General features: G+C 47.2%; 4 protein-coding genes across 5 annotated transcripts in view; 3 read left to right on the top strand and 1 right to left on the bottom strand.

The window, feature by feature from the left end:
- Nucleotides 1-26312, top strand: part of LOC119221197 (striated muscle preferentially expressed protein kinase) — a 59145-nt gene that overhangs the window by 13010 nt on the left and 19823 nt on the right. The gene's annotated exons all lie outside the window — the stretch shown is intronic.
- Nucleotides 2154-7964, top strand: LOC119220682 (gap junction gamma-1 protein-like). The gene is made up of 5 exons (XM_037476860.2): nt 2154-2524; nt 4918-5177; nt 5271-5496; nt 5598-6275; nt 6618-7964. Exons 2-5 carry the CDS (start codon nt 4938-4940, stop codon nt 6629-6631), a joined length of 1158 nt encoding a protein of 385 aa, XP_037332757.2. The 5' UTR covers nt 2154-2524; nt 4918-4937; the 3' UTR covers nt 6632-7964.
- Nucleotides 8120-13863, bottom strand: inha (inhibin subunit alpha). Of its 2 annotated transcripts, none has more exons than XM_037477141.2 (3): nt 13738-13863; nt 9308-9611; nt 8120-9028 (listed from the first exon to the last, which is right to left on the bottom strand). In XM_037477141.2, exons 2-3 carry the CDS (start codon nt 9579-9581, stop codon nt 8319-8321), a joined length of 984 nt encoding a protein of 327 aa, XP_037333038.2. In that variant the 5' UTR covers nt 9582-9611; nt 13738-13863; the 3' UTR covers nt 8120-8318. The 2 variants fall into 2 exon arrangements, with proteins under 2 accessions (XP_037333038.2, XP_037333027.2); XM_037477130.2 differs by having other exon boundaries at nt 8124-9043; nt 13738-13857.
- LOC134127014 (striated muscle preferentially expressed protein kinase-like) lies at nt 14323-25772 on the top strand. The gene is made up of 3 exons (XM_062561584.1): nt 14323-14671; nt 22597-22695; nt 24500-25772. The coding sequence occupies exons 1-3, from the start codon at nt 14323-14325 to the stop codon at nt 24844-24846; spliced, it is 795 nt and encodes a 264-aa protein (XP_062417568.1). The 3' UTR covers nt 24847-25772.

Below are 26312 nucleotides of genomic sequence, written 5' to 3'. Positions count from 1 at the left end.
TCCCCAGTTGAGATCTTAGGATGCGTCCCAGTTGGAATGGGACCTGAAAGAGAAGGATGTTCTTATGGCCAGAAAGTGGGAACCATTTTGTTTGCATTCATTTGGGACGTTTTTGTTTAAAATGATGTTGGTTAAGCACTTAATGGAGAACCTCTGCTACAGTGAGGTTCATGTATATATAAAATCATGCACAGACTAAGATTAAACTGTAACTTCATTTTTTATCTGTTAGCATTTTTTTTCAAATGGATCCTTTATTTTTATATGAGCCACGATGTGTGACGTGTATTAGTGAATAGCAAAGTATTTAAGTCTTTCTTTGTGTGGGTTCTTTGTCAGAAACTTGAATAGCGACCCATTTATTTTTGTGGTGGAAAATAAAAGTTTCTTTTAAGCTTCAGTGAACCAGAGCCCTGCAAACACTTTGTCACAAAAAGCCTTATGGAGCTTATGGCGTCGTACATTCAACATCGACCCGTGGAAACTTGTGAATGACTCATGTTGGCTTCTCCCACACTGGACCATCTTTTGTGCTAAATAACAGCTGCTGTCTTTGCCGGCTCTACTTGATCACTCCGTGATTTCTGGCAGTGACGGAAGAGCTTGTTTGATTGCTTGATCAAACTCGTGGTCTTTTGCCTACGCTGCATTATTTATTCATCTCGTTCAGACACTGGAATTATGGGATCACCAATCTTTCATGTTAAGAACCCGTGCCCCACAGCTTGTTTGGGTTTGTGGAACATTTAGAGCATAAATCAACAATCTTAAGTGCTGGAGTGGGAGTCAGGTGGTACGTCTTACCAGCAGCAGAGTGCACACCACGTGCATGGTGCTTTCATTATTTGTTTGACTAGATAAGTCTAGAAAAGCTTTTTACAAATGAGGATATCTTGGTCTGTTGAGAGATGCTTGGGGTTAAATAAGGGCTGAAGTGTATAGTTTACATGAAAGGAAAGCGGGTCGGTGCTTGAGCCAGTAAATGGTGAAGTGAATGTTTTTAATATGGCGTGCATTTTTTTCTTTCACTATTCTCCGTGTATTGGTGGTAAATTTTCCATACATTTTTCAGGAGTCCTGCTGCCAGGATACCTTCTTTGGGGGGAGGAAAGGCTTCAGGCCGTGCAGGTGGGGCTAAAGTACCAGTGAGTCCTGGCCTCATTCAAGCAGCTAATATATTCACTACAGGGGTGGAGAAAGGAATTTTCAGCCCCATGAGATTTCCATTGAGGCTTAAATTGTATAATCCCATTGTAATTTTTTTCAGCTCAGGAGCCCTAATTGTCACACCCTTCACGCATCAACTGCCATAACTCAGTGGTATTTAATACAGCTACGAGGGGGGGGGGGGGGGGGAATAAACAAAGCATGTCTTAAGACAAACAATCCATGGGTTAAATCGGAGATTCATTATGTTTCTCCGTCAATGAGTGAGGATAAAAAGATGCAAGGTGCAGGAGTTCGTGTCTCGCTTTGGCTCAGGTTTGCGAGGCATGTGGAGCAGAGCTGGGATCCAGTCGTGGAGACTCTGCAGACATCCGGCCCGGATTCGACGTCACACGGCCTCACCTGAGACGTGCCACAGCTGCACCGTGCATGGCGGCAAGAGATCTGTGGCAATCCGAGGAAACAGTCAGACGGTGGGCCTGGTGGTCCGAGGGCAACACGGGGTCCCAGGAAGAGAGACTAAGTGGTTCCACTTTTTCTAAGGGATGCAGGTTGGGAAAACATTCTCCATGCAAGTAATATGAGAAAAAACATTAGAGCCTCTTTCTACTGATGTGGGGCAGCTGGATTAGGTTCATATGGAGATGTCTTAATAAAGTGCATCCATATCTCCTTGTATAAATATCCATGAAATCAACGTAAATCAATATCATACAGATGTCCTTTAGTCCTTTTGGGTGTCATGAGTTTGTGCCAAATCAAGGTAAAGGCTTCACTTTAATTTCCTTCAACCCAGCCCCCCCCCCCCCCCCCCGGAGGTGCGCGGACCTGGCGGAGCATCATCATATTATAAAACGTATGATCGGATTCACACAGCCCCGTCGGGAGGAGGGCCGGACGGTAGTCGTGGATCTCAGGTTTCAGGCGAGGGGCCTCCTCCCCTTTGGGGCCGCGTTACGTGGAGGTGGTGCAGGAGGAGGAGGTGGAGGAGGAGAGCAGGAGAGCAGGAGCCTGCGGGAATCACAGATCTTTCTTTTGTCCTCTTGTTCGGGATCCCCACACATAGGGGGTCAATGCGGGCTGCGTGGGCTCCCACTAAGAGGACCGACGCGGACGCAGACGCACGCAGAAGCCAATAAGAGAGCGCGCGCTAATTAGGAAAAGCTGGTGGAGCAATTAAGCGCGCGACGCCACGCGGAACGGGACGCACAAGATTGGTGTTTTGCGGCAAGTGAAAGTTTGTAAAAGCAGCTCCGGTTCCGTTCTCACAGATCCTCTGTTGATTTGTCCAGTTGGTCGGAATCTTCCGAAGCGGGTCCCGCGGAACGAGATTTGGGATTACGCGTGGCACAGTGCGGTGAGTCCCTGCGTGGTTCCGCCTGTCGGATAGTTTCTCAAAGTGAAATGAGAACAAAATACACGTCTAAAGTTTGCACAAGTGTCTGTTTATAGCTGCACACAGTTTGATAAAAGCGCTTTAAAGACTTCTGTGAAACCAGAGGAGATGACCGGCTGCCACATCTGGATGTTTAAATGGACTCTCACCGCAGACCGAAAGCATTACAGTGATTTTCCTTTTTTGTGTTTTTAATGAGCAATTTTTCAACTAATCGCCTGGTGGTTTAAACTTTCCAAACTCAATGTGTTTGTGACTCTTGGTGATGGATTCATCCAATTCACCTCTGGACGCCACGCTTTTCCAAAACGACTCCGCACAGGCTTTTCCAACTTCCCCAGATTTTCTTCTAACAGCGTGTTCGTGACAGAACGGAGACTTTTAGGATGTCTCTCGAAGTCCGAAAGCGTGTTTTGGTCCCAGAGGAGCAGTGATTGGCATCTGTCGGTGCTGCGTTCTCGCTCCTCAGACTGCATGGGGGTTTCATGTGCCCTCTGTCTGCTCCCTGGACCCTCGTAATCCAGCTCTGCTTTTGGTTAGGCAGGAATGTCTGCCCCCCCCCCATCTGCGCCATTAAATCACTTGAGCTGGTTTGAGCCCATATGAGCAAATAAGCTACTGTTTGAAAGCCGTTCTTGGTTGGTTTGCTTTGGGGGGGGGGGTTGCATTTATTTGAGCTCGTAAACCAGGTTGTCCAAATCCAATAGATTGTTTGGTGGGATCTTCTTTTGTTGTCCTCGTCTTTATCAGGGTCAGAGGGTGACTGCTTTTCCCAGCTTTAAACATCTCTGCTGAGTGCATTTGGCCCGTTGGAGGAGTGAGTCTTTAACCCCGTCCTGGGCCCTTGGCACCACGTCAGACGACTCCTTTCAGATCTATTGACAGAAAGACGCTAAAGAAATGCCCGTCTCACAACGTACACATTCAACTTGCTCAACCTTTTTCTCGTAGGTTGATTTTTGTCCTTATTTGGAACATGAATCAAGTCAACACTATTCCAGGTTACCGACCCCTGTGGACATTTGACCGACTTAATTGGCGCTTTGAGGCCAACATTAGGCAGGTCCTCATTAGTCCGTTGGCGAAATCCTGCATCTCTCACCTCTGTTTGAAAGGGCAAGTCGTATCAGCATGTGTAGAGTTCCAAGAAATTGGAGCGAGGAGATAAGTTTCTTTGTAGTTTGATATAACTGGCCAATACAGAGGTAGAACCCCATAGAGGTCAAATTCCAATGTAATTCTAACAATATGACAGAGTTATTTGGTCGTCTCCTCAACTCTTTTAACGGGAAGGCTGAGCATCAAAACACAAGAGAAGGAAACAAAACACGGTGGCAACTGCGACCGATGTGGTTTAAAGGGACGATCCGCCTCATCCACGGCCACATTTTATTCACGAGAAATGTTATATTTACTTATTGAACCAAGTACGGCTTATCTAGGGACACCTTGAGTCGGGTTTCTTATTATACGGTTGGTTAAAGCGATGTTCCCCCCCCCAGCTGCTGTTGAGTCTTTATTTCAGGGCCACAAAGTCTTCATCCTCAAACAATCAACGGTTCCCACCACGGCGAGTGGACTGTTGACTGTTCCGTGGAGGCGCGCGGCCTGTTTTCTGACCGATCAGATGCTGCTGCAGCCATCTCAAGCCTCTCTGGATGTGATGCGAGTAAACTGTTCCGACTTAATTTTAGATCTGACAAGTGTTTTGAAGGCCTGTAATTTTCGAGCTCGGGCAAGTCGGTCCTCGCCGCGTCTGATGGTGCCAACGCAAAGAGAGGTCTCTCGTAGGAATGGATGAGTAACCTGGCAAGCGAGGGCCTGAGTTATCGTCCAGACGTGCCCACAGATTCTTGGAATGGCCACAGCCTTGTCCTGTCCCAATGAGTCACTAAGGGCTGGTTATTTTCCAAGCTTCACCCTGTTTCCTTGTAGTCGAGTGCAGAATGTTTGTTTAATGAATAAAGTCACACGCGGCTTTTTAAATCATTTTAAATGGGCAACCTCTCGCCATGTTGCAGGAAATAAATAACTTTGTAACCACACGCACTGCCTTCGAGTGTCATAATTCCTGCGGTCCAAAGCCTCAGCAGAGTGTTGGTTTACCAAACCGCTAGCGGGACAAACGGGACGGACTGTTTGTTGTGTCGGTTCCGCATGGATACCTGCGTGTCTAAGAGGTCTGCCTCGAATTACAACCCAGCATGTGGCTGTGTTTATTTCTCCGGCCTGTGGCTGAGGCCCTATTTTCATTTGCATTCTTTAATCATTGTGTGGATGCGTGGGCCTAGGACACGTGTACACTTTCCAGTCCAGTGGCTTGCTCGTGACACCAGTGCGTCTTTCTGCTCCAGATCCGTAGCTCCTCGGCACCATGAGTTGGAGCTTCCTCACCCGTCTGCTGGATGAGATCTCCAACCACTCCACCTTCGTGGGGAAGATCTGGCTGACGGTGCTCATCGTCTTCCGCATCGTGCTGACGGCCGTCGGCGGGGAAACCATCTACTACGACGAGCAGAGTAAATTTGTCTGCAACACGCAGCAGCCCGGCTGCGAGAACGTGTGCTACGACGCCTTTGCGCCGCTCTCTCACGTTCGATTCTGGATCTTTCAGGTGAGCAGCGCGTCGCGTTTCAACAGCGCCCGGTTTGAATCCGACACCTACAGGCGGCGGTTTTAGACGATGTCGTGTCATCTGTGTGTCCAGGTGATCATGATCACCACCCCCACACTCATGTACCTGGGGTTCGCCATGCACAAGATCGCCCGCACGGAGGACAGCGAGTACCGGCCCGCCCGGGCCCAGAAGAAGAGCGTGCCCGTCGTGAGCCGCGGGGCAGTTCGAGACTACGAGGAGGCCGAAGACAACGGAGAGGAAGACCCCATGATCGCCGAGGAGATCGAACAGGAGAAACCCGACAAGGCAGAAAAAAGTACTGTGGCCACGGCAGCAACGTTGCATCACAAGCGGTTCCAATTTCCTGCCCAGATGTTCTTTTTGGTTCCAACCAAGTGTGTCTCTTTTGTTTTGAAGGCCCGGTGAAGAAGCACGATGGCCGTCGGCGGATCATGCGCGACGGCCTGATGAAGGTCTACGTGTGCCAGCTGCTCTGGCGCACCTCCTTCGAGGTGGCCTTCCTCTTTGGCCAGTATGTCCTCTACGGCTTCGAGGTGATGCCCTCCTACGTCTGCACGCGCTCGCCGTGCCCGCACACTGTGGACTGCTTTGTGTCGCGCCCCACCGAGAAGACCATCTTCCTGCTGGTGATGTACGTTGTGTCTTTCCTCTGCCTGCTCCTCACAGTCTTCGAAATCCTCCACTTGGGGGTCGGAGGCATCCACGACACCTTCCGCAGGCGGGCCGCGCTCTGCTCTCGCACCCGCCTCCCGCCGGCCTCTCGCTCCGGGCCCGCGGGCCCCCCGCGGTACCTCGCCACCGCGAAAAAGGGGAAACGGAAGGGAGAGCGGAGGGACTCCCCATTGGGGGACTCGGGGCGGGAGAGTTTTGGGGAGTTGCCCTCGTCCAGGGAGCTGGAGCGGTTGAGGGGTCACCTGAAGCTGGCGCAGCAGCACCTGGACATGGCCTACCAGGCCGACGAGGGGAACCCGTCCCGGAGCAGCAGCCCCGAGGGCAACACGGCGGCGCAGATGGCCGCCGAGCAGAACCGCCTCAACTTCGCCCAGGAAAAGCAGGGGGAAGAGAGCGAGAAGGGTAACGAGCTTTTTACAGCGGGTTGAATCCAGTTGGGTGTCCAAACCTCCAGTGTTTAAAGATGAACTACCTTGTGTTTTTAATTGGACTAAGAATGGAAAATCATTTATTATTTAACCAATTTGATGTAATCTGACCATTTCTAAAAGTGCTAAAGTTAAATTTGAGACTAAGAATCGGTTAAATCTACCAAAATATTTTCAGATAATGTTGTCCCATCCACTTGGCTCTATTGTCACCATAGCTGTGATTCATTTCCATATAAGGCCTGACCTCAGGTCAGCAAAGCGCCTTGTCACTCAACTTTGCTGAATATTTGTCTCTTGTGTCTCCTTCTCCTAGGAGTACAAGCCTGAGCGTGCCCCAGCCGTCTGTTCCACTCCTCCTGGCTTTACACATGCGGGGGGGTGTGCAGTCAGACCACTGATGGAGGGAGGAGGGGGGGGTGGTGTTGTTTGTCTATGTATGTGTGATACTCTTGTCAGTATTAGGTGAGTCAAAAAATGACCCTTGTCCAAAACGTGTGCCTTCAGCTGACCCTGTTCTCCCGCCCCCTCTTTGTTGTTGTTGTTGTTGTTGTGGCCGTTCAGTGATCCTCGTCCATTTCAGACCTTGTCAGGATTATCAAATCCTTTTTTTTTTTTTTTTAAACCGTCTCTGGCACAGTGTACTTGTCGTTGACTCCGAAGAGGGGCTCTCCCTTTATAAAGTGTCTTTGTGGAGGCTTGTCGGCGTCACACAGAATCTGCGAATGTCTTTTCTGGACCTGACCTGCACCACATGAGGCATGTTTGATTTAAACAGATGTGATGTTGGGGATTATTGATGTTTATTATCCACAATCCAAACAATTTCAGAAATATTTGACAATTTGGACGCCTGTGTATTTGCTCAACTCTGTCAAAATGTTTACCTGGGAAATGCTTGAATTTATTGCCAGGAAATGTTCCAAAGAATTTCCAAGAATTACTCGATTAATTTAAAGCCCATTTTACTAGTAGCTGTTTGACTGTTCTCCCAAGCTCCAGAATATGTACTTTTTTTTTTGTAGTTTAGATGGAAGTGTTGAAACCACTAATGCGACAGTCGGTACAGCTCTTCTCTAAATGTACAATTTAAAAATGTATCAGAGTTCATCTTTGTGGAAATCGAAAGAAAAATTCCACTTTTTTTTCTCTTTTTGTTTTCTAACGACTGGAAACATCTGCCTTCTGCCAACAATGAAATTCCTTCCTTGTTTTCTGACATTCACATTCTTCTTTGGTGATGTTTTTTTTTTTTTTCTTCTTTTTTTCCGCACTTGACGTGCACCACCCAGAAACATGGATGCTTTCATGTATCCTGGAATACAAACTCCACCCAGCTGAGAAAAGGATGACTGTTGGCTGCTGAAGCTGAGCCATGTAAACACGTATAATTGGTTCATGGTGAGGCTTTTGATCAACAGCTTTGTGTTCATACCGAGGGTCTCTTTCCTTGTCTGGTCGATGGTCTTAAGATGAAACTATAAACCTACGTTGCTAATGAACAGTTTGATGCTGTATTTTTGTAATCTCACTTCCAGTTTTGTTACTTGTAGAAGGGTACGACATTCCATTTTGCAGATGATATTTTGATGGTCTATTGTATGTTTTGTAGTTTTTGTAACGAGATTTTTTTCTTCAGAGTAAATATATTTCAAAGTAATGCTTTGGACTCGACTCTTTGTGGTAAAGTAGCTGCACATGAATCTTTTTGGTGTTAGTGGGACAAAAGAACATTTGTGATATTAAATAAACAGCTTTATTCAAAGCAGTTTAATTTAACAGACATCAGACTTATGTTAAAGGTATTGATGTAAAATGAAGTGAGGTAAATGTAGACAAAGACTGCCATCTATAGGTCAGGATGTTTTTAAATCATTTATACTTGACTAATAAACTCTTTCTGATTAGTAACTAGTTGAATGCAGAGCTTTAATCTGTCACTACACATTTCTTCCGTCTTGAGTGGTATCTAAAATACTTAGTTTTTCTAAAACAAATGCCCTTTAGGCCTCCAGGCTCAGAAACAAACGCACTCTTCAGGAGTCATGTTGGGCAACGTCTCGTACTGGAACGAGGCCCCCCCGTCAGAAGTCGTGGTGACCCTCAGGGACCTCATGGTGCCCGGGACCGGAGCGCAGCACCGAGCGACCCCCAGCGCGCCGGTGGTTCGATCCGAGGCCGAGCAGTTCCCGTGGCAGTAGTAGAAGGTCAGCCGCTTCGGGTGGACGATCCAGTGGGCCCAGCCCAGCTCCTCAAAGCTGATTTCCAGCTCTGCCCTCAGGCAGTCTCTCTGCCGAGGCCCCTCCCCGGAGGGCCGCCGGAGCGGGCCGACGGCGGAAGGGGACCAGGGGACGGTCGCCGCCGCGTGCCTCCGCCGGCGCACGGGGCCTCGAGGCCGAGTGCGCAGGTGGAGAAAGGGCGTCTTGTCTGGTTCGTCGGCGTGGCTCTCACAGGCCGCACAGCGGACCTGGAGCAGGAAGGGGCCCCCGCCCCCGGGGGCCGGCTGGTCTCCTCCGAGGTGGTAGGTGATCCACCCGTCCGGGCTCGTCTCCGAGGGAGCCCCGGCGGGCCGAAGAGGCCGCTGCGCTGAGGTTTGAACGAACAGCTGGGCGGAGGAGTTCGCTGCTTCGCCTGCATGGAACCAGAAGTGGGCAGATGTGACCAGCAGCTCCAGGTTGTTGGTGGAGGGCTGGAAGCGATACGTGAAGTGGCTGCTGGCGTCTGACTCTGCGCAGAATGAGTCTGCCAAAAAAAGAAGGGATTTAGAAAAGCAGTCAGTGGCGTCGGCTGCTTTGCTATTGTTCTCCTTTCTGTTGTGTGGAGGAGGCTTCAGGCTCTTTCAGATCAACACACTTCTTTTCACAAATACGAATGAGAACAATTTGGCTACAACGTAAACTGAAAGGACACCAGTTAACTCAAATGTATTCATGTTTAATATCAATATAACATCTAAAACATTCTTTGCTTTGTTAAAAAAAAAAACTAGAGAGCAAAGCTTCTCACCAGAAGTGGGGAAGAGAATGATTTCAGATGTTTCCACGGTCGGAGGGGTCGGGTGGGTGACCGCCCTGCTGGTCCTCGGGGCCCTGCAGGGTGCGGGCCTCGCTCCTGGAACCTCCGCCGCGGCCGGCGGCGCCTCCTCCAGCCCGAGGCGCTCCAGGAACCGCCCTGCGAACCAGGACAGCAGCGCTTCGCGGGACAGCTCGTCGCCCGCGCAGGCTTGTGTCAGAATGTGGACCCACAGGGGGCCCAGGACGAAGAGAGCACAGGACACCATGGCTGCACCGGGGGCGACTACTCGATTCTGCTGTGTGCCAAAAAATACCCCCGCCAGGTGTGAAAGCGTCTTGTTTCCAACACACGAGTGGACGATAGCAAAGGACGGCCTTGACGGCTGTGAGGTGGCATTATCTTTTTCTGCGGCTGTTTCACACAGTGTTGAGCGAATGTTTTCTATCCTGCGGAGGTGCTTTTGGTCGACGTAGCTGACTTACAGTTTAAACAAATATCAGGAAATTAGCCACTGTCACACACATGTGTACATAGATAATCCTGATCACGTTAGTTAAATAATGCATCTTTTGTATTATCAGCTGTCATGGTAGGTTACACAATGATATATTTGTGTGTGCTGTTTTACCGCCCTCATGATGCTGGAAACATTCATTTGTGACCTGTAATAGAGAATTTTGAATGGTGCAGACCGGCCATATCTAACACACACCTGTTTTCTAATCAAAGAAGAAGTCTTTGTCTACTTGACAGGAAGCCGTGACGAGGCCGCGTTATCAGACTGCCCTTGAATCAGTCTCGGAGAAATAGTTTTTCGTGTGGTGTGTTTGTGGAACATTTAATCAGCTATTTAACTTGCCACAGACCAGATGTTCACAGATGCTTTGGTTTTAACCATCCAATTTCCTATTCATCAAATGCATAACATTAGGAAGCTTGCACTGAAAAAAGAGTAATTCGTTCATGGTTTAAGTTTATTATAATTTTCACCTCATAACCTCTTCTTTGTCATCGGTTTGTGAGATTGGGTTGAAGGCTAAAAAGTGAAACTCAAAACACAAAAAATAAGCCTAATGTAATCATGTAATACTACCAAATAACAAAGCAACATACAGAGAACAAGTAGCAATTTGCCATCATTTCGTCATATCTTTGCATTAACTAAACTAGTAAATTCGATTTGCTTGAAGTGTACTTTGTAAGAGCGATCACAAGTGAGACCTGCAGGATGAGGGCACTTCTGATGGCACTTTTGAAAACACATAAATGTAATATGTATATTATTATATAGCCATAATCATCACATTTATATCAAATAAAGGCTTGAAATATCTCACTTTGCATGTAATGAATCTATATAATATATTAGTTTTACCCTTTACGTTGAATTACTGAAAGAAGCCCAGCCCATTCCAGACCAAAGAATATGGATTTTCCCTTTAATATAAGTGTCACGTGGTATGTGTCAAAGTCAGGGGAGGTGTGTATCTCAGAGAACTACGCGCTGGCATGCACCGAAACCTCCTCATTCATTTGCAAATATCATACAAACCGGTAATACAGTAAGTGGGTTTCTTCCAAAATGAAAATGAAGCATCGGCAGAGTAACACAGCATTTCCGGTGATACACTGCGGTGCCCCCGTCAGCACATCTGGCCAGCCTTGACCTGCTTGACCTAACCTGAACAACACCCCCCCCACAAACGTCTCACGGGTGAGAGAAACACTTTGTTTGAATTTTTTTGTGTCGCTCAAATGTTTTTCATTTTTATAATGTGCAAAAAAAACGTTTTAACATAAGAGAAGTGTCACAAAGTCAGCAAACGGACCCCCCCTAACGGTTATCGCTAAACGTTAATTGTGCTAACGTTAGCTAACATGTTAGCCACTAACGTTAGCTAACGTTCTAAGGTAACCTGACGTTGTTTATTTTCATTTCATACCAAGTTAGCTTTGCAAATAACTATTAACGTGAATTTTACTTTAGCTAATAGCTGCATATAAGCTATTGCTTACACGGACATGAATTGATTGATTAATGCTAACTTGAGCTAATAGTAATTAGCATTGCTGTAACGTTAGCTCGATACTTGAGCCTTTTGTTGTCATTGAGGCAATCAAGCTTAATCCCACAAGTCGTCGTGTTGACCAGAAGATGGCGACAAAATACTACAACACAACTTAATTCATCTTTCTCCACTGATTTCTGCTGTACTCCCAACAGCAACGTTTGTGCCAATGATTTAATGAAGATTAGTCTTAAATAGCTCAATTGGAATTAAAATTACATCCATATTATATTTTATATTGCCTTATTCCTTAATTTAGCCTTGCATGTACTTGAAGAATTAAAATAACATGTATGTGTTACATTATTATTATTATATACAACATTTGTTTAGGAATTCTATTTTTGCATCTTTCATTTCATCACAGGATATAAAGAAATATTTTTTTCAAAACATGTACCGTACGGTGCAAAAATAAAAATACACAACTGTTACTTTCACTGTTTTTAAAGATTCATTACATCACAAAATGTTTTAATGTGTTTGGGAGAAACCAACAGCTGGGTTTGATTAAAACAATTGGATGCCTTTTGATAGAAGGATATAAGAAAATAATCATTATATGATTGTTAATGCCTCAACTGTTAGCAAAACAGTATTATTATCATCCCACTTAGCAACCAAAAACAAACACAATCCAAAATGAGGTACTCGTGATATTATCATTAGAGCTTTACGTATCTGCTATACAGTGTAATTCAGTGTAGCTAGGATAAACTCAGCTTTGCTCAGTGTTGTCACACCTCTTAGTGAACAGCTTAGTGAAGACAAGTTGGAACCGATTTCTTCTTTGGGAAACTGGGAATAAAGACTTAAAGAGACTTAAACAAATAGCAACATCTCAACTCCTGTCCCTCGCAGATACTAACTGCACTCACTAATTACATACGTCCTCTATTTTGTGGATGAACCAAAACAGGGATTTCAGAGAAAAGTAGACAGAACAGTCTACAATATGTGTTTAAGTGATGCATCCGCGATGGTAAAAAAGATAAAGAAAGCCTATTGATCAGAGGAAAAAAGTGAACCAGCTAGCCACCTGACAATCCAAAGGGCTGACGATGAAATGAAGGAACAACAATGTTGTGGAAAAATGGATATATCTTTAGCCACTGTTATGATAATTAAAATGGGTTAAAAGTAGCATCTGTAGACACGGCAACAACGCGGATACAACCCATGCAAAACTAATAAGAAAGAATATGAACTCAAAAGGCCTCTGTTGTATAAATGTTTCAAGCATTGTATTCTACTGTGACTACTGCAAATGATCCAACCACTTGTATCGCATTGTAATGTTATATCACTGCCCTCCAGTTGTGTGAATCACTGTCTCTATTCTTAGGCTTTCTTTTTATAGCAACTCCAACTGTCACACACACACACACGCGCTGTCTTTGCCCGTCCCTCACACACAAACATAACACGGTTCTTCTGTCTTTGTGAGGACACGCATTGACATAATCAAGTCCTGAACCCTTCACCCTAAACTAAACCTGAACGATAAAAACAACAGGCCGCGCTTTAAAGGAATGTCCCAAGGGATGTTCTCACTCTCACACACACACACACTGCTTGATAACTGTATCTAAAGGGAGCTTGTATGTGTTTGAGGGGGAGGGGGCCAGTCTAAGAAATGTGACCTGTCCACAGTGGTGCAGCTGTCATTCCCAACCTGAGGGGATTGAGGGATGAAGCAGTGCGATGGGAGAGAGAGAGAGATACAGGGAGATAAAACGAGCTTCTGTAAGTACTGAAAAAGCACTAAAGTGTATTATTTTCTACTCTGATGTGGTCACTGAAGACACACGAGAGCAGCGGGCCGGAGGGGCTGACATTTAGGGAAAGGGATCTGTGTCTCAGCAGTTACCGGCGGCGCTGAAGCTGTTGAAAGGGGCCATGGCAGCGGCTGCTAATGCTACATGATCTAGGGTGGACTTACACCTGCAGCCCGTGCTCGCTAAAGGACACGCACACGAGACACAGGCTTTAGTAAATGATTTGAGATGAAGTATTTTGCTCCATGGATCTTGTTACCTCAACTTGGACTTTGCGGGGATGTCCAGAAGGAGATCTTTCGTCTTAAATGGAAAAAGTGAGGTGAGATGCATTTCTTTCTCTTGTGGGGCAAAGTCTATTTTAAGCTAATCTTTGGATCAGTAAATTAACGGGATATTACATTTTTGATCAGTAATTAAATTGCCACTAAGGTTTTTCCCCCCCAAAAAGGATGATTATTAAAATTGCAGAAAGTTCTAATAACTAAAGCCAACCAAACTGATAAACCTGTGATCTCTGGTTCTGATGCGGTGCTCCCATCAGCAGGACAAAGACACGCCGGTAGTAACTTACTTTGTTACCAAGAGGAAGAGCCACATCAAAAAAGGTATAGATGAAAGGCGAGTCCCGGCATTCAGCGTCAAAGCTCTTTTGTAGGGCAAATCCCCCCTAAGACTGCCGAGACTTATAATATAACCTTCATAGAGCCCCCTACTCACTAGTAGCATCTTAACACATGTTATAACGGTGTCAGGAATCAGGACACGCCTTGTTCCTCACTTCCTGGCTACCAAACTGACATCCAATACATTGTAAGAGTTCTCCAAGCAACTGCACCTGCAGGAGATGGAAAAAAAGAGTCACTTCTTCAGCCCAGTATGGATCCAACTTCCCATTATTGAATTGAACACAAAATAAAATGAATTATTCACTTATGACCACATCGTCTCACTAGCAGCACAACACATAAAGCATCCTTCGCTGTGAAGAAAAATGTGAAAGTTTTATTTAGTGCAAAAGGTTGGGCAACAGATACGGGTTGTTTTAGTCCGTTTTAAATAAATGTTGTCAGTTGGGATCTTTAATGCACATAACTGTGGTTGTAAGCGATGTTCTCTGGTCATTACAGTCCCCAGTGCACGTCTGACAGAAATCTAGATGGCGGAAGGCAGTGTCCAGAGGCCCAAAGGCACCAAGGACCAGATTCATCCAGACGCCGCCATGCAAGAACCCGCGCCGCCCGCTTTCACCCAAAAGCTCCGCAAAGCGGCGGTCGGCACCAGCTGTGACATCCGACTGAGGCTGTCGGTGGCCGGATTCCCCGAACCTCTGCTGACGTGGTACCACGACGGCGAGCCGCTGCCCCCATCCGAAGCCCAGGACGCCGGCGGGCTGTGGATTCGGGACTGCCGCACCAGCGACGCAGGCCTGTACACTTGCGTGGCGACCAATGAGCTGGGAGAGGCGAGCTGCAGCGCCGTCTTGGCCGTTATGGACCTGGGTGAAGGTAACCGCAAGCCGCACGAAACCTCCTTTCAGCCTCTTAAAGGTTTATTCACAGATGTGGATGTGGACACACTGCAGACCGGAGTGGTCACTGACCACGATGGAGCGAACAGCTGACGAGTTGAACAATCTGCTCACGTCTCCCTTCTTCCTCCTCTCTTAGCTTTTCTCTTTGTGCACTTGTACAGTGAAGTAGGATCCAGGAACTGCTACTTTGTAGGAGTGGCGGACAGAATTATTTTGCAGTTTTTAGCGGTGAGATAATAAATCAGGAGCCCGTCTGTAAGTGCTCCTGTGTCTTGCTCTCTGGCATGAAGGGTTTGATTGGATTGTCTATCATTACCCAGTTTATCGCGTCACCTCCGCCCCGCACAGATAACGATGGCATTTTGTCAGCGAGGCTACTTTTAAGCTTGACTCTCCTCTGCCCTGCTAACTATGTTTAGCAGAATTGTGTGTGACATATGGACACATGTATGTCATAGTTTCAGTACCTCAGCGACTCAGCAGTAAATCTGACTCTTTTAGGAATAATCGGTAAGAATAATGTGCTAGGATAACCCAAATGGGAAGGCCACCATTAGATCAAATGATCAGTTGCGGTCGTTTGGGGCTGGATTTGATCGGGGTGTCGTCGTCTTGGCTTGTGGAGCCAGTTGACAGTTGGGCCTGCATGTCACCAGCTCTCACACTTGGGAGCTGGCACACACGGTTCAGCTGCGTGTCACTCGGCACCTTTCTGACTCGCTCCCCTCCGTCTGATCGACTCCCTGCAGTCCAGCACTAGTTTCTACTTCTTGACCCCTGTGTTTATCATCACCTACTTCTGCTCTTTGTCTCTTTCTCTTCATCGCGTCACTCTCATGTTTCTCTCTGCGAATTTCAGCCAGATTCAAGTTGTGAATCCTTCACCTTACAATGAGTAGACGCCACAGATCGCTTGCATCCGTTTGGTCCATTCTTCCTTCATACATTTTTAATTCTTGATCCCTTTTTGGTCCTCGAGTAGTTTCTCTCCCTCTATGTCCTGAGCCGTATGTTAAGCTTGACTTAACCCACTCCTCCCCCCGTGGTTATTTATAACCTGGTACGTGCCATGCTGGCTAGAGGGCTCGTGCTCGAGTGATGTGTGGATTCCGCCGGCCCCTTCTCCGATTGCACCAGCAGACATCACAGATAATTATAGCGTCTCCACGGTCAAGACGCCGCGCTGTCACTCTCCATCGCCGTCAGGGGGATGAAAGGGAGACTGGTGGTGTGTGGGGGGGGGGTGGGGGGGAATTTGTGGTGAGGCCTGTTTGGCGGTTTGAGCATTGTTTCGTTTCCCAGATAGATGGACCCTCAGGTCTGTCACTTTAAGACATCACCCAGAAGCCACAGTCTAGACCACTTGAATGACGTCGCTTGAATAAATCCGGCGTGATGCGAGCTCCGCGTAAGACGTATTGTAAGCTCCTTTTGAAATGGCAGACAATTGTGACGCAGGAGGCGTGTCTTTGTTGCACCTCAAAGCAGTGGCTTGAAAAGGGAACCGAATCATTTCATGTGTCCAGGCTCACGTGGGCATTGTTCTGTGTGAGTGGCATCACAACTGTGGGACCACAAGTTGCACGTTTTAGGCGGTTAGCGGAGGTAGGGGATGGATGAAGTTTTGACCCTGGACCCACAATGCATGTGCAGTCGCAGCCGTACTTTAATGGTGTATAACGAGATCCCTGTGGTGAAAGCAGAGTGACCCACAGAGGACGACGAAGGTCGTCCGCTGCCTGCGTAGCGGTGGGTTTTAATCTCCTGCTGTGGCTGCGGGGGGCAGGCTCTCTGAAAGGGGGTGCAAAGGGAAAGTCCACTACAACTGAAGGGGTTGTACTATGCAAGACTGGAAATAGACTGCTGATAGACTGGGGGAAGACAGGGAGAGGGAGAAAAAAAAAGAGGCGTCCTTGAGGGAAGATGACGCCGGGAAAACTGGGCCTGCTGGAGTCATTTTGAGAAAGTTCCCCTGTAGAAAGGCCTTGTGGGAAGACTTGCACACAGCGGGGCAGATGTTTGGGGAAGTAGCAGCATCTTGAAGGGACGGTTCGGAGGAAGACGAGAGCGATGTATCGCAAGGAGCTGCTCGAGGCCCGGAGAGCTTTGAGGAATGCTCGGGAAGGTGTGAGTGGGCCGAGGAGCAAGAAGCAGAGAGGTGAGTGGGAGCTGGCCACATTACAAAATATGAACCACGATAGCAGCAGGACACGGATCCCACTGAGATTCAGAAAAATCCACTAATTGGTAACAGCTGTAATGGAAATGAAAACAAATTCATGCACTTGAGGCTGCTGCTTAATTGGATTCACTATGTGTGTCAGCTACTGGAGAAGAATGCTTGATGTTTAACTGAGGTCAAACAGGCCTAAAGCGTTTCAATGTATGTTGTATGTGGATTGAGACTTAAAATGAGAGTAACAACCCGGCAGTTCAAACTTGTAATTTCCATGGCTACAAATACGATACTTAAAGTTTAATATGTGCTTCAGTCATTCCTGCTCTGCCCACTTCTTATTGGCCCAGTCTGCTTCCCATCGGCGTGCCAGAGCAGAAATGATCCATAGCTGCTTGATGATTTCACATTCTCTAAATATTTTGATCAAGTAGATTAAGCATACGTTACCATTAATCAGGTTCTCTGTCCTCATGGGGCAGCTGAGCCAATAAGTGAAGGTAGTTTCCCACTGTTTGGTCTGGCAAAAAGTGTGTTTGTGTTCCACCCCGCTGGTACACAGTGATTCACAGGAACCCTGAGGGATCCTGTGAGGATTAGGTGGTGGGATCAGGTTGCAGTGGGGCTGTCAACATTTGCCTTCTTTGCGGGGGCTGATGAAGAAGCATCATCTACATGACAGTTTTCTCTCCTTTTGTTCAGATGAATAGCTGCTAAATGTGGTGCAAGTTGGATCACAGCTCCAAATCAGAAAAAGACTTTTGCCTTTCTTTGCCATCAATGAGAGATGCGTTACAGCACAACGTTTGTTATTCTGTACTGTATTTAATCATTCATGCTGCCTGTGGAACAGTAGCACTGCAAAATAGCCTGGAAGTGTACACTCATTAGACCTTGTTACCATCAAAGAGACAGTGAAGTGAAGTGTTCTTGTTGTTTATGGACATTTTCCATATTCTTCAGATTTGGATACTTCTAGAGTGGACAGGACATGTAACGCGTGGTAGCGTGTGATCACAGTGTGATCCATGAGGTGAGCAGCAGGTCCTCTGTTGCTGAGAGTTGCGGCCTGGTTTGCTGCTGATGGAGCTGCGTCCATCCATCAGGGCCGCTGCCCAGGAAGAAGCCTCTGTCACAAAATCAATGAGGTTTCTGTGAAGTCTGCTTACGCTGTTGTTGTTTCAAGATGATTAAAGCACAGCGGGCCTCCCGTCACATCTGATTTTAAGGCTCATTCAGTGTCCGCCATTTCTCCATCTCGCGGTAAAATGGCATGCATGTGCTTGTGTTTGCACATGCATGTCTGAGGCATGTTGGACGTCAATAATAATGATTGTTGGATCGTTGAGAGGGAAACGTGGCCATTGAACACAATCAGATTCAGAGGAAGACAAATTGATGCAGCGATAAAATGTCATCTCTTCCCAATGGTTGATGTCTCATATTCCAGCAAGAGGCCTTTGTGGATTATAGTGAGCTCAAACCATCCCCATGAGGGGTATTTCCAAGCTCCACTGACCTCTCTGCGCCCTCATAGGTGACGTGGTTTGATGAGCTTATTGATCCAGGTGCGTTCTGTTTCTTGGGGGCGTGTATCCCGCTATCGACCGCTGCGCTTTGTGCCTGATGGAGGAAAATCCACAGCGTCCATGTTTGTGTGAAAGATTCAGGACTACTAAGAAGTTTAATCTACATAGAGGATGTCCTAAAGATAAAAATTAAAATAAATACCATCCGCTGCTGGTGGCTCGGAGTGAGCAGAAATAAAATCATTCACGGAGCAACTTGTGATTCACGACAGGAGTAAATCTCACATATCGATTCTGTTTTTTACAGGCCGTAAAACCCAAACATGCCTCACTTAACGACGCCATGATGCACATCAGTCAGCACTCTGGGAAAGAAGAGCTGTTCTGAAATGTGCACATCTGGGCTTGTTGGGTTTTGCTTTATTTTATGCCTCATTCAATAGACCACACAGGATGGGTGCATAGTGAGAAGGATGGCTGCTGCTGGTTGCGTACCTGGAATAAGTACCATGCATCATGCTGTAATCCAGTCAGGGACATGTCCGCCGCTGGGGGCTCAAGTCCTTGACCTTAACCCTGGTTACAGCTACCACACATGCACCGTAGAGGCATCATTTATGGGTTTAGTGGAGAGGAAACAGTGTATATAGGAGAGCAGAGCGAGAGCGGGAGGCTGCATGAGGGTAAGGATTTGCTCTAGTTTTGTATTCTGAAGGAAATGGAGATCCCCTCTCTCTTGTCGCTCTTGTCATTATGCCTCTTCCTCCTCTGCTTCGCCTCCTCCCCCCCCCCAGGGTGAACATTTGCCATCCTCATCTCCAGCCCTCTCCACCTCTCCTCTCCATCTCTTCTCTTTCTTCCTGCTTTTTTTTTTTTTTGTACCACCTCTTTCTCTTATTCATCAGCGCAATCAGGAACAGCACATCCCCTTATGCTCAGGCTTCCAACCCCCACCTCCCCTCGCGCTGAGTGTGCTCTCGCTGAAGGCGGAGCGGGTGAACGGGGTGGGGGTGGGAGTGGGTGTGGGTGGGGGGGGGCAAACCAGCTGAGAACTGCTCCTCTAGAGGCAGCGTCTACGTCAGAGAGGGAGGCTGCTCACATCAGCGGATACACGCTCAGACACAAAGACACCTGGCTCCGGGGCTCATTTGCATCTTCTCTCTTTCTCGCCGTCTTGCAGACCGGAGACGAAGCGGCGGCTCAATCCCTGCTTGCAGTCCGTTGTTTGTGCATTTATTTATTTATTTACCGGGTGATGCCACTCCCTGGGCTTGTTCGCGTAGTGGGGATATTTTTGTGAGCTTATGCCACAGGTAATGTTGCGCGCTTGAGCGGAATAACTACTTAGAGAGATGAAGAAGATCTGGTCCAAGAAGAGATTTCAGGTGAGTTTTCTGGTTTCTTATTAAAAAAGAAATGAATTCAATGATCCAGGTTGTCTTTCATCAAAAATGATTTTGTTTTACATATTGGGATGTAATGCCACACCCTGTAACTGATAGAGATGCAAATGATTCATAACAGATCACCTAAAATAAACATTTTAGGTATGTTGATTAGAACTGAGCAGCTTTTGATTCCATTTGGGGGAAAAATATCCTCTTTATTTCTTTTTTTTGTTGTCTGTTATCCGTCAAGAAGATTCAGGGCAAATCAGGACAGCGTAACAAAGGTCAGCTCAGAAAAACTCTGGTTGCCAGGTAGAAAAATGAACCAAGATTTTCCACAAAAATCATCTCCTCAGACCGCCACACGGAAACAAAGGCAACAGTAATCCACTTGAGACCTCTGCTGTACCCCACCGCGTGCTGAAATATGTACCCAGCGCCGCTTTGTTGTATAAATAAGTTATTGTTCAAACAGGTTTCCCAAACTGATAGCAGATGGGAAAGTGTGTCAGTAGGCTTCCCTCCGTGGACACAGGAGAATCAGGGCAGCCAGTCAGGAGAAAGCAGGTCTCTGATGGCGCTCTGCCTCCGTATCAAAGCCTCGAGACTCGTTCTCCAGCTTCCAGCCAATGAGAATAATGGGGTTTGGGGTTCGGATTATACCCGTTGAATATTTATCAAGTGTTTGCCAAACGCAGCCCTTTCAAACGGATGCAGTTGGTGTCTGCCTTTTGCTGATTACGGCGATGCCTCGAGGGCGTAACAATGGACATCACAACAACAACGGGGGCTTCCAATGGCCACCAGGCGACAGTTAATCACAGAACAGAGGAACCATTTGAGCAGTGAGCAGCCAACGTGGGGGGGATTTGAGCGTGAAATGAGTCATCTCGCTGTCGCACATTAGCGACTTTGCGTGCGCCCGCTGCGGCGAGTCACTCTGAGAGCGCCGCTCGCTGCTGATCGACACGCCGTCCAAGAGGCGCCTCCCCCAGCTGCTTCATCAGCAGACACGTGGCCTCAGAGACAGATGTTTTTAGAAATTCGACGGTTCAATATTCTCCATTAAATCGACAAGATGCTTTTTGCGCCAAAGGGAGCCTTCAAGTTGTTCATCCAGTGTTTGATTGAATCGTGTTTTCTGCTGAATAATACACTGTACCTTTTGTATCTTTGTTTCAGAGAACTGGGCATTCCACACGGACATTTGGCCGGTTTACCCATGGTGTGTTGTCAGTATACGCTTTACGCCAAGTTATATTCTGTTAGTAAATCTGAAGACCATTTTCTCTGGTCTGGTGTTTCATCATGTTCTCCCCTCCTCCTTTTCTCCTCTAATGACTCTTTTGTATGATAGTACCAAATATCTCTCTATTGTTTTTACTGCTTACTCAAAGCAATTTTTGCCTCTGTGCATAAAACGCTCTATTGAATAATATGCGGCCTCAATGATTTATGGTATCTGTGTGCACTATATAACCACAGGCTCGCTGTACTCTCCTCCAAAACCTTTTTACGTATCAATAAAAACAATACGGGCCCTGTAATTCCACAGCGCAGTCAGTTCCCCACGCTATTTGGCTCGAGTGGGTGGATCTACATCCCCGCACCCGGGAAGGTGCAGGCGGGCTGCTGCTGCTGCTGTGGCAGTGCGCTGAGCCGGCGGTGACTGTTCATGTTACGTTGGCTCTCTCGTCATCAGGCGGACCTTCTGCAATTATCTAATCGGGTTCCGACTGGATGCGAGGCGCCATGCGGTGCCAACTATTTTGTGGTTGTCGCGGCGCTCCTTCTGGAGCTCTCTAACCAGTAATCTGTCAGCCACCCATCGGCTGGTGATTTTTAGACTCTAATGGGTACGAAGAGGATTGGTCGTGTGGGTGAGAGAGATGCTGGTTTCCATAGTAACGGTGCTCTCCCGTCTGCCCTCTCTTGCTGCCACTATGGAAGTGAAGTTTTCCGCTCCTGCCGAAAGCAAAGCTATGGTAAACCTGCCTGTCTTAATTAATCTTCTTTTTTTTTTTAAATGTTTTCTCTCATCTTTACATCCGTCCTTCTTTGGCTGGTTTACTGATGTCGGGGGTCTCTCAGTCCACTTCCCCTCATTGTTCAAATTCCCGCGAGAGATCAGTGCTCCACAATCCTTTATTTGCCAGCGTCTGTGTTTGTCTCCATCTGTTTTCTGTTCCTCATTTTATTGGAACCACAATCAAACGTTGTCCCTGTCCGCGTTACATCTTTCTCATTTCTCTCGCTCTGACCGTTTGTTTGAGGCATTTTCTTCACTGCTGCACAGAAACAGAATGTTGCTCCCCACTATGGACAGTTACACAGTCATCCTCTCAATAATGACATTGAGTCACATTTTAGTTTGAGTCATGATGTAAAAAGATGATTTTTAATCGCTTAATAGCTTTTGTGTATAGCTTATGTGTCATGATTTTCTTAGGCCTCAATCTGCTTCGGTTAAGAGGTACTGTGAAACCTCTAAATAGAAACAGGAACAGAGCATTGGGTTTAATGGAGGACCACTAAGCTCAGCCTGCTGTTTTTGTCAAGTCTGCTGCTGACCTGATGAGAGGGAATCGGCACATACTCCTCCCGTGTATTAAGCATGTATTTGTGTAAGCCATGTCACGCTCCATCTTCAACACCATTTCATTTCACTCTGATCATCAAACCCTGCACCGCTGCCCGAAATGTTGATTTCACCGCCTCCTCTTCTCCTCCACCTCAGTTTCTCATTGCTGAATTTGCACCTTCCTTCCTCCATCTTGACTCATCATTGTGTTCTACCTCATTTCAGACTCTGAGAACACAGAGGATGAGACCACAGATCCTCAGATGGAAACCAAAGAAGGGCCCGGGAGGCACCAAGAGAAGGCTGGCCGGAGAGGACCTTCAGGTGAGCAATACCTGCAAAAGATGCTGCGTGCACTTACTCAGTGTCTCTTCAAACCATATTTACGAGGTGATGGTCAAAATGATTCCACATCTTTGGCAAATAAACACCACTTGTATGATTAGATGTGGATTTAATAGAAGGTGGTAATCTGCTTGGGAGCTGTGCGTTGGTGGAAACGTGATATGAGCGGATCTCTCCTGGTTTGTGACACACTGCCCTAGTTCCAGCAGGGCACCTGTCTCAGGTCTGGATCTCACCGCAGGGCTCCACAGCTGAGAGGAACGAGGCTGAAGCTCACGGAAACAGTGACTTTGCATGTTAATCAGTTAGGGTATTCATGTGGAGCATTTAGCCCCATTGGTTTTCCATACTCTTTGAAATGTCTAATTGCAGATCTTGGTCATCGTACCACCAGTCTTTCAATAATTACCTTCTAACCTCCATGTGGCTGTAATATTATAAAGGACTTGTGAGTTAAGATGACTGCTGCAGATCTTCAAGTCAAAGTGCCACTGTTTATTGCACTGTTCCCTCCACCCTTTTGGTCTAAGAGGACACTGGAGCCAAATTTGATTGAGTCTAACAACCTCATTTAATCTTTTTTTAACAACATGGCCAAAGAAATATTGATTCGCTTCCCTGTGATCTCAGAATACAAATGAAAATGTGAAAACGATGTGACTGGCAGACATCTCCCGGGGCGAGACCCACTGAGTCTTTTCCCGTCAGCCTGAACTCCTGAAAGAGAATTTACCCGTCAGCCGGGCAACAGGATGTCTGAATATAGATCTGAAATATCGACACCCCTCCCCGAGACCGGGAAGACATTTTAGATGCTCCTCTCGCTTGTGTTTGCACTCGGCGTCCCTCTCCGCGTCCCTCTCTCCGGAGACCGGCTTTGAAAAGGAACAATAGAAAGAGAACATCAAACGAGGGGAGGGATGAGGCGATGCATTATGTGCTGTCTCCTGTAGGAATTGATTCGCCTCGCCTCAGCTGTACCAGAAGGCCGTGTCCGACCCTCCTGCAGAAGGTTCGGGCCGTGGTTTGTATCCAGTTGGACGGAGCCGTGTTTGTGAAAGTGATTCATCCCTCAGTTTCAAAACGCAGCACTTAAAGCTTCTTCTGTGAACATTAAAGGTTCTGCAGGGAAAGTAAAAAAGCTGAGTCCCTCACGGCCGTGAAGTGTGTAATATATTCCTCTGAAAAAGTTCTTTATTTAGTGGTTTGCTTTTAGAGGAGCCGGATTGAGTCCCTTTCATTTGTCTTTTTACTTCGCCGGCGCAGTTTCAAGGTTCCCCTCGTTTTACTGAAGATGCTGACCGCTCTTTCTTTTTCCCCCTCAAAGCGTTTCTTTTTCTGTCTCCATTGCTCACCATTAACATGTCAATCATGACAGGATTTGCGATGGGGGGGGAGGACGTCTTTAAGTGGCGCACGCTCCACAGCGCGTCGCATTCAATCTCGTGTCCTGTTTCCCAGCGGTCATGGACTGATGATCCGCCTTCCCATCTTTATTCTTAGTGCATCTTCATCATATCATTTCCTACCAGCGTTTTTGAAAGTACGGCATAGTATATTTAATACAGACAATTGCTCCCCTTGTCCTTCATTTCTTATACATAATAGGCTTCATTTCTTTTTTTCTGCTACCACCAGAGTGTAAAGGTGTTTCAGTATTTAATTTGAAATCATGTTGCACTGGTAGCACCGTGCTGTATCAACTGCAGATACCCCACACACACATTCATGTTTCTGGACCTCTCTCTCCCTCTCTCTCTCTCTCTCTCTCTTCTCCCTCCAGATGAGGGAGGCGGGATGATGGACTATAACCCAGACCCCTCGGATCGCAGGGCCACCCTCCCTGGTGCCTACGACCCTGTGGTGGAGCGGGAGCTGCGCGCTCTGGGCTCCCGCCCTCCGGGGCCCCACCTGGACCCCACAAACCCAGCCAGGCAAGCCCTCGGTGGGGCTCCCTCTGAGGGGGCCCCACCTGTCCGTCACCTGGGTGTGGAACCGCTGATCCGGGCGTCTCACGCTAACCTGGCACGTCCTGTCCCGGGCTCAGAGGAAAGTGTTTCTGTAGGCAGCGACTACTATGGGAGCATGTTCAGCTTGTACCGGGGGAGGACATTCTCCATGCCGTTATAGCACATGGCATTTTGTTTTCTAAAAAACAAAAAAGACTGCCCACCAATCGCAAAAAGAAAAAGAGACACATAAGGCAAGACATTGCATCCCACATGGACCCAACTCACAAAGATGTACCCCTTACGCATAAGTTACATCATTTCTCTTATTTCATATATTCAGACTTATTTTCATATAACTTTGTTACTTGCCATTTTTATTTTTTGATGTCACACTTTCCTTTGACTCTGTTTTTGTTTTTGCTATGAGTTTGGTTTTGTTTTGTACCTAAAGATTATTACCGGTCTTATAACCAATAAATGATGGTTAATATTTCTTATAGCCATTATAGAGGACACCATGGAGGAGTCTGCTAATATGGATTATTCGGCACTTCTGAAAACTGTGATTACTCTTTTTAGCCACTGCATGTTTTCTAGAGCGGCCCCTCACTTTTAGCACCAGGTCTTCATAGGTTTGCTGTGGCATGCACGGGTTGCTGGTTTTGAGCCGAGCTAATATTAGCATGAATGTTCTCACAAATGAATGATCATGTGACTCACGGGTTCTTTTCAGGCATGTTTTTGTGTTGAAAGTTTTCTTAATGTCGTCACTCTGCGTTGTTGTCGCTGCAGAATTGCCTACAATTTTTCAATTATTACCGTGTCCATCCCCACCATGAGCTTAAGTTCTGACGAACGTTTACACGTAGGCGACATGGTTTTATTTTGATTCCGTTCTGTGCCATTTATTTTGTCACTGTCAGAGCACAGAACACGAGGAACTCAGTGGTGAATCAAAAACACGAGGCGAAATGACACGAATGGACGTCTGCTTCTTTATTACTCTCCGAACGCCTACAGCAGCTGCACCAGAGCTCTAACTTCACACCTCCATTTCCCCTCAACCCTCACCCCTGTAGGACCCAAACTGCTGGAGGATCAGCGGGGGGCTCCTCCCGTGTCCCCCTGTCTTCTCCCCTTCAGCCACCTCCCAGTACGCAAAAAAACAGCATCAACACCCCGGACCGAGACGCGCGTCAAACCGCTCTTTCTCAGCCGGAGCAGGCGTCAAGTGTCACCGGCGTTGCCATGACGCCCAAACTGGCTCGCGCAGGGCCCAAGATCTTCGACAAGGTCAGAGCTTTTGAGGAACGAAGGGCTAGCGTCGACCTGCCGGGAGGAGTTGGATCTGCACCGGCTTCTCGATTTGGAGGAGCGGCTTCCTGCGACCTGGACGACAGCGGCCCCGGCACACAAGACCAGCGGATCCTTCAGAAGCGAGCTGCCTTCAAGCAACGGGCGTCTTCTCTAGAGGACAAGATGAGCTACTCCCAGAGGGTGCAGAGCCGGTTTACTGAGGAGCTCCAGAGGATCAAAAAGCTTGTGGTGAAACCAAGCATGAAGAAGGCGTATTCCACTGAGCAGCTGTCGCAGAAAGAGAGGCTCACCACAGGGAAACTAGAGCCCATTCCTCCCCAAGTGGTT

The sequence above is a fragment of the Pungitius pungitius genome, chromosome 3 (genome assembly GCF_949316345.1).
Source record: "Pungitius pungitius chromosome 3, fPunPun2.1, whole genome shotgun sequence".
NCBI classification, from domain to species: domain Eukaryota; kingdom Metazoa; phylum Chordata; class Actinopteri; order Perciformes; family Gasterosteidae; genus Pungitius; species Pungitius pungitius.
This window is presented reverse-complemented; position numbering and strand designations above follow the sequence as displayed.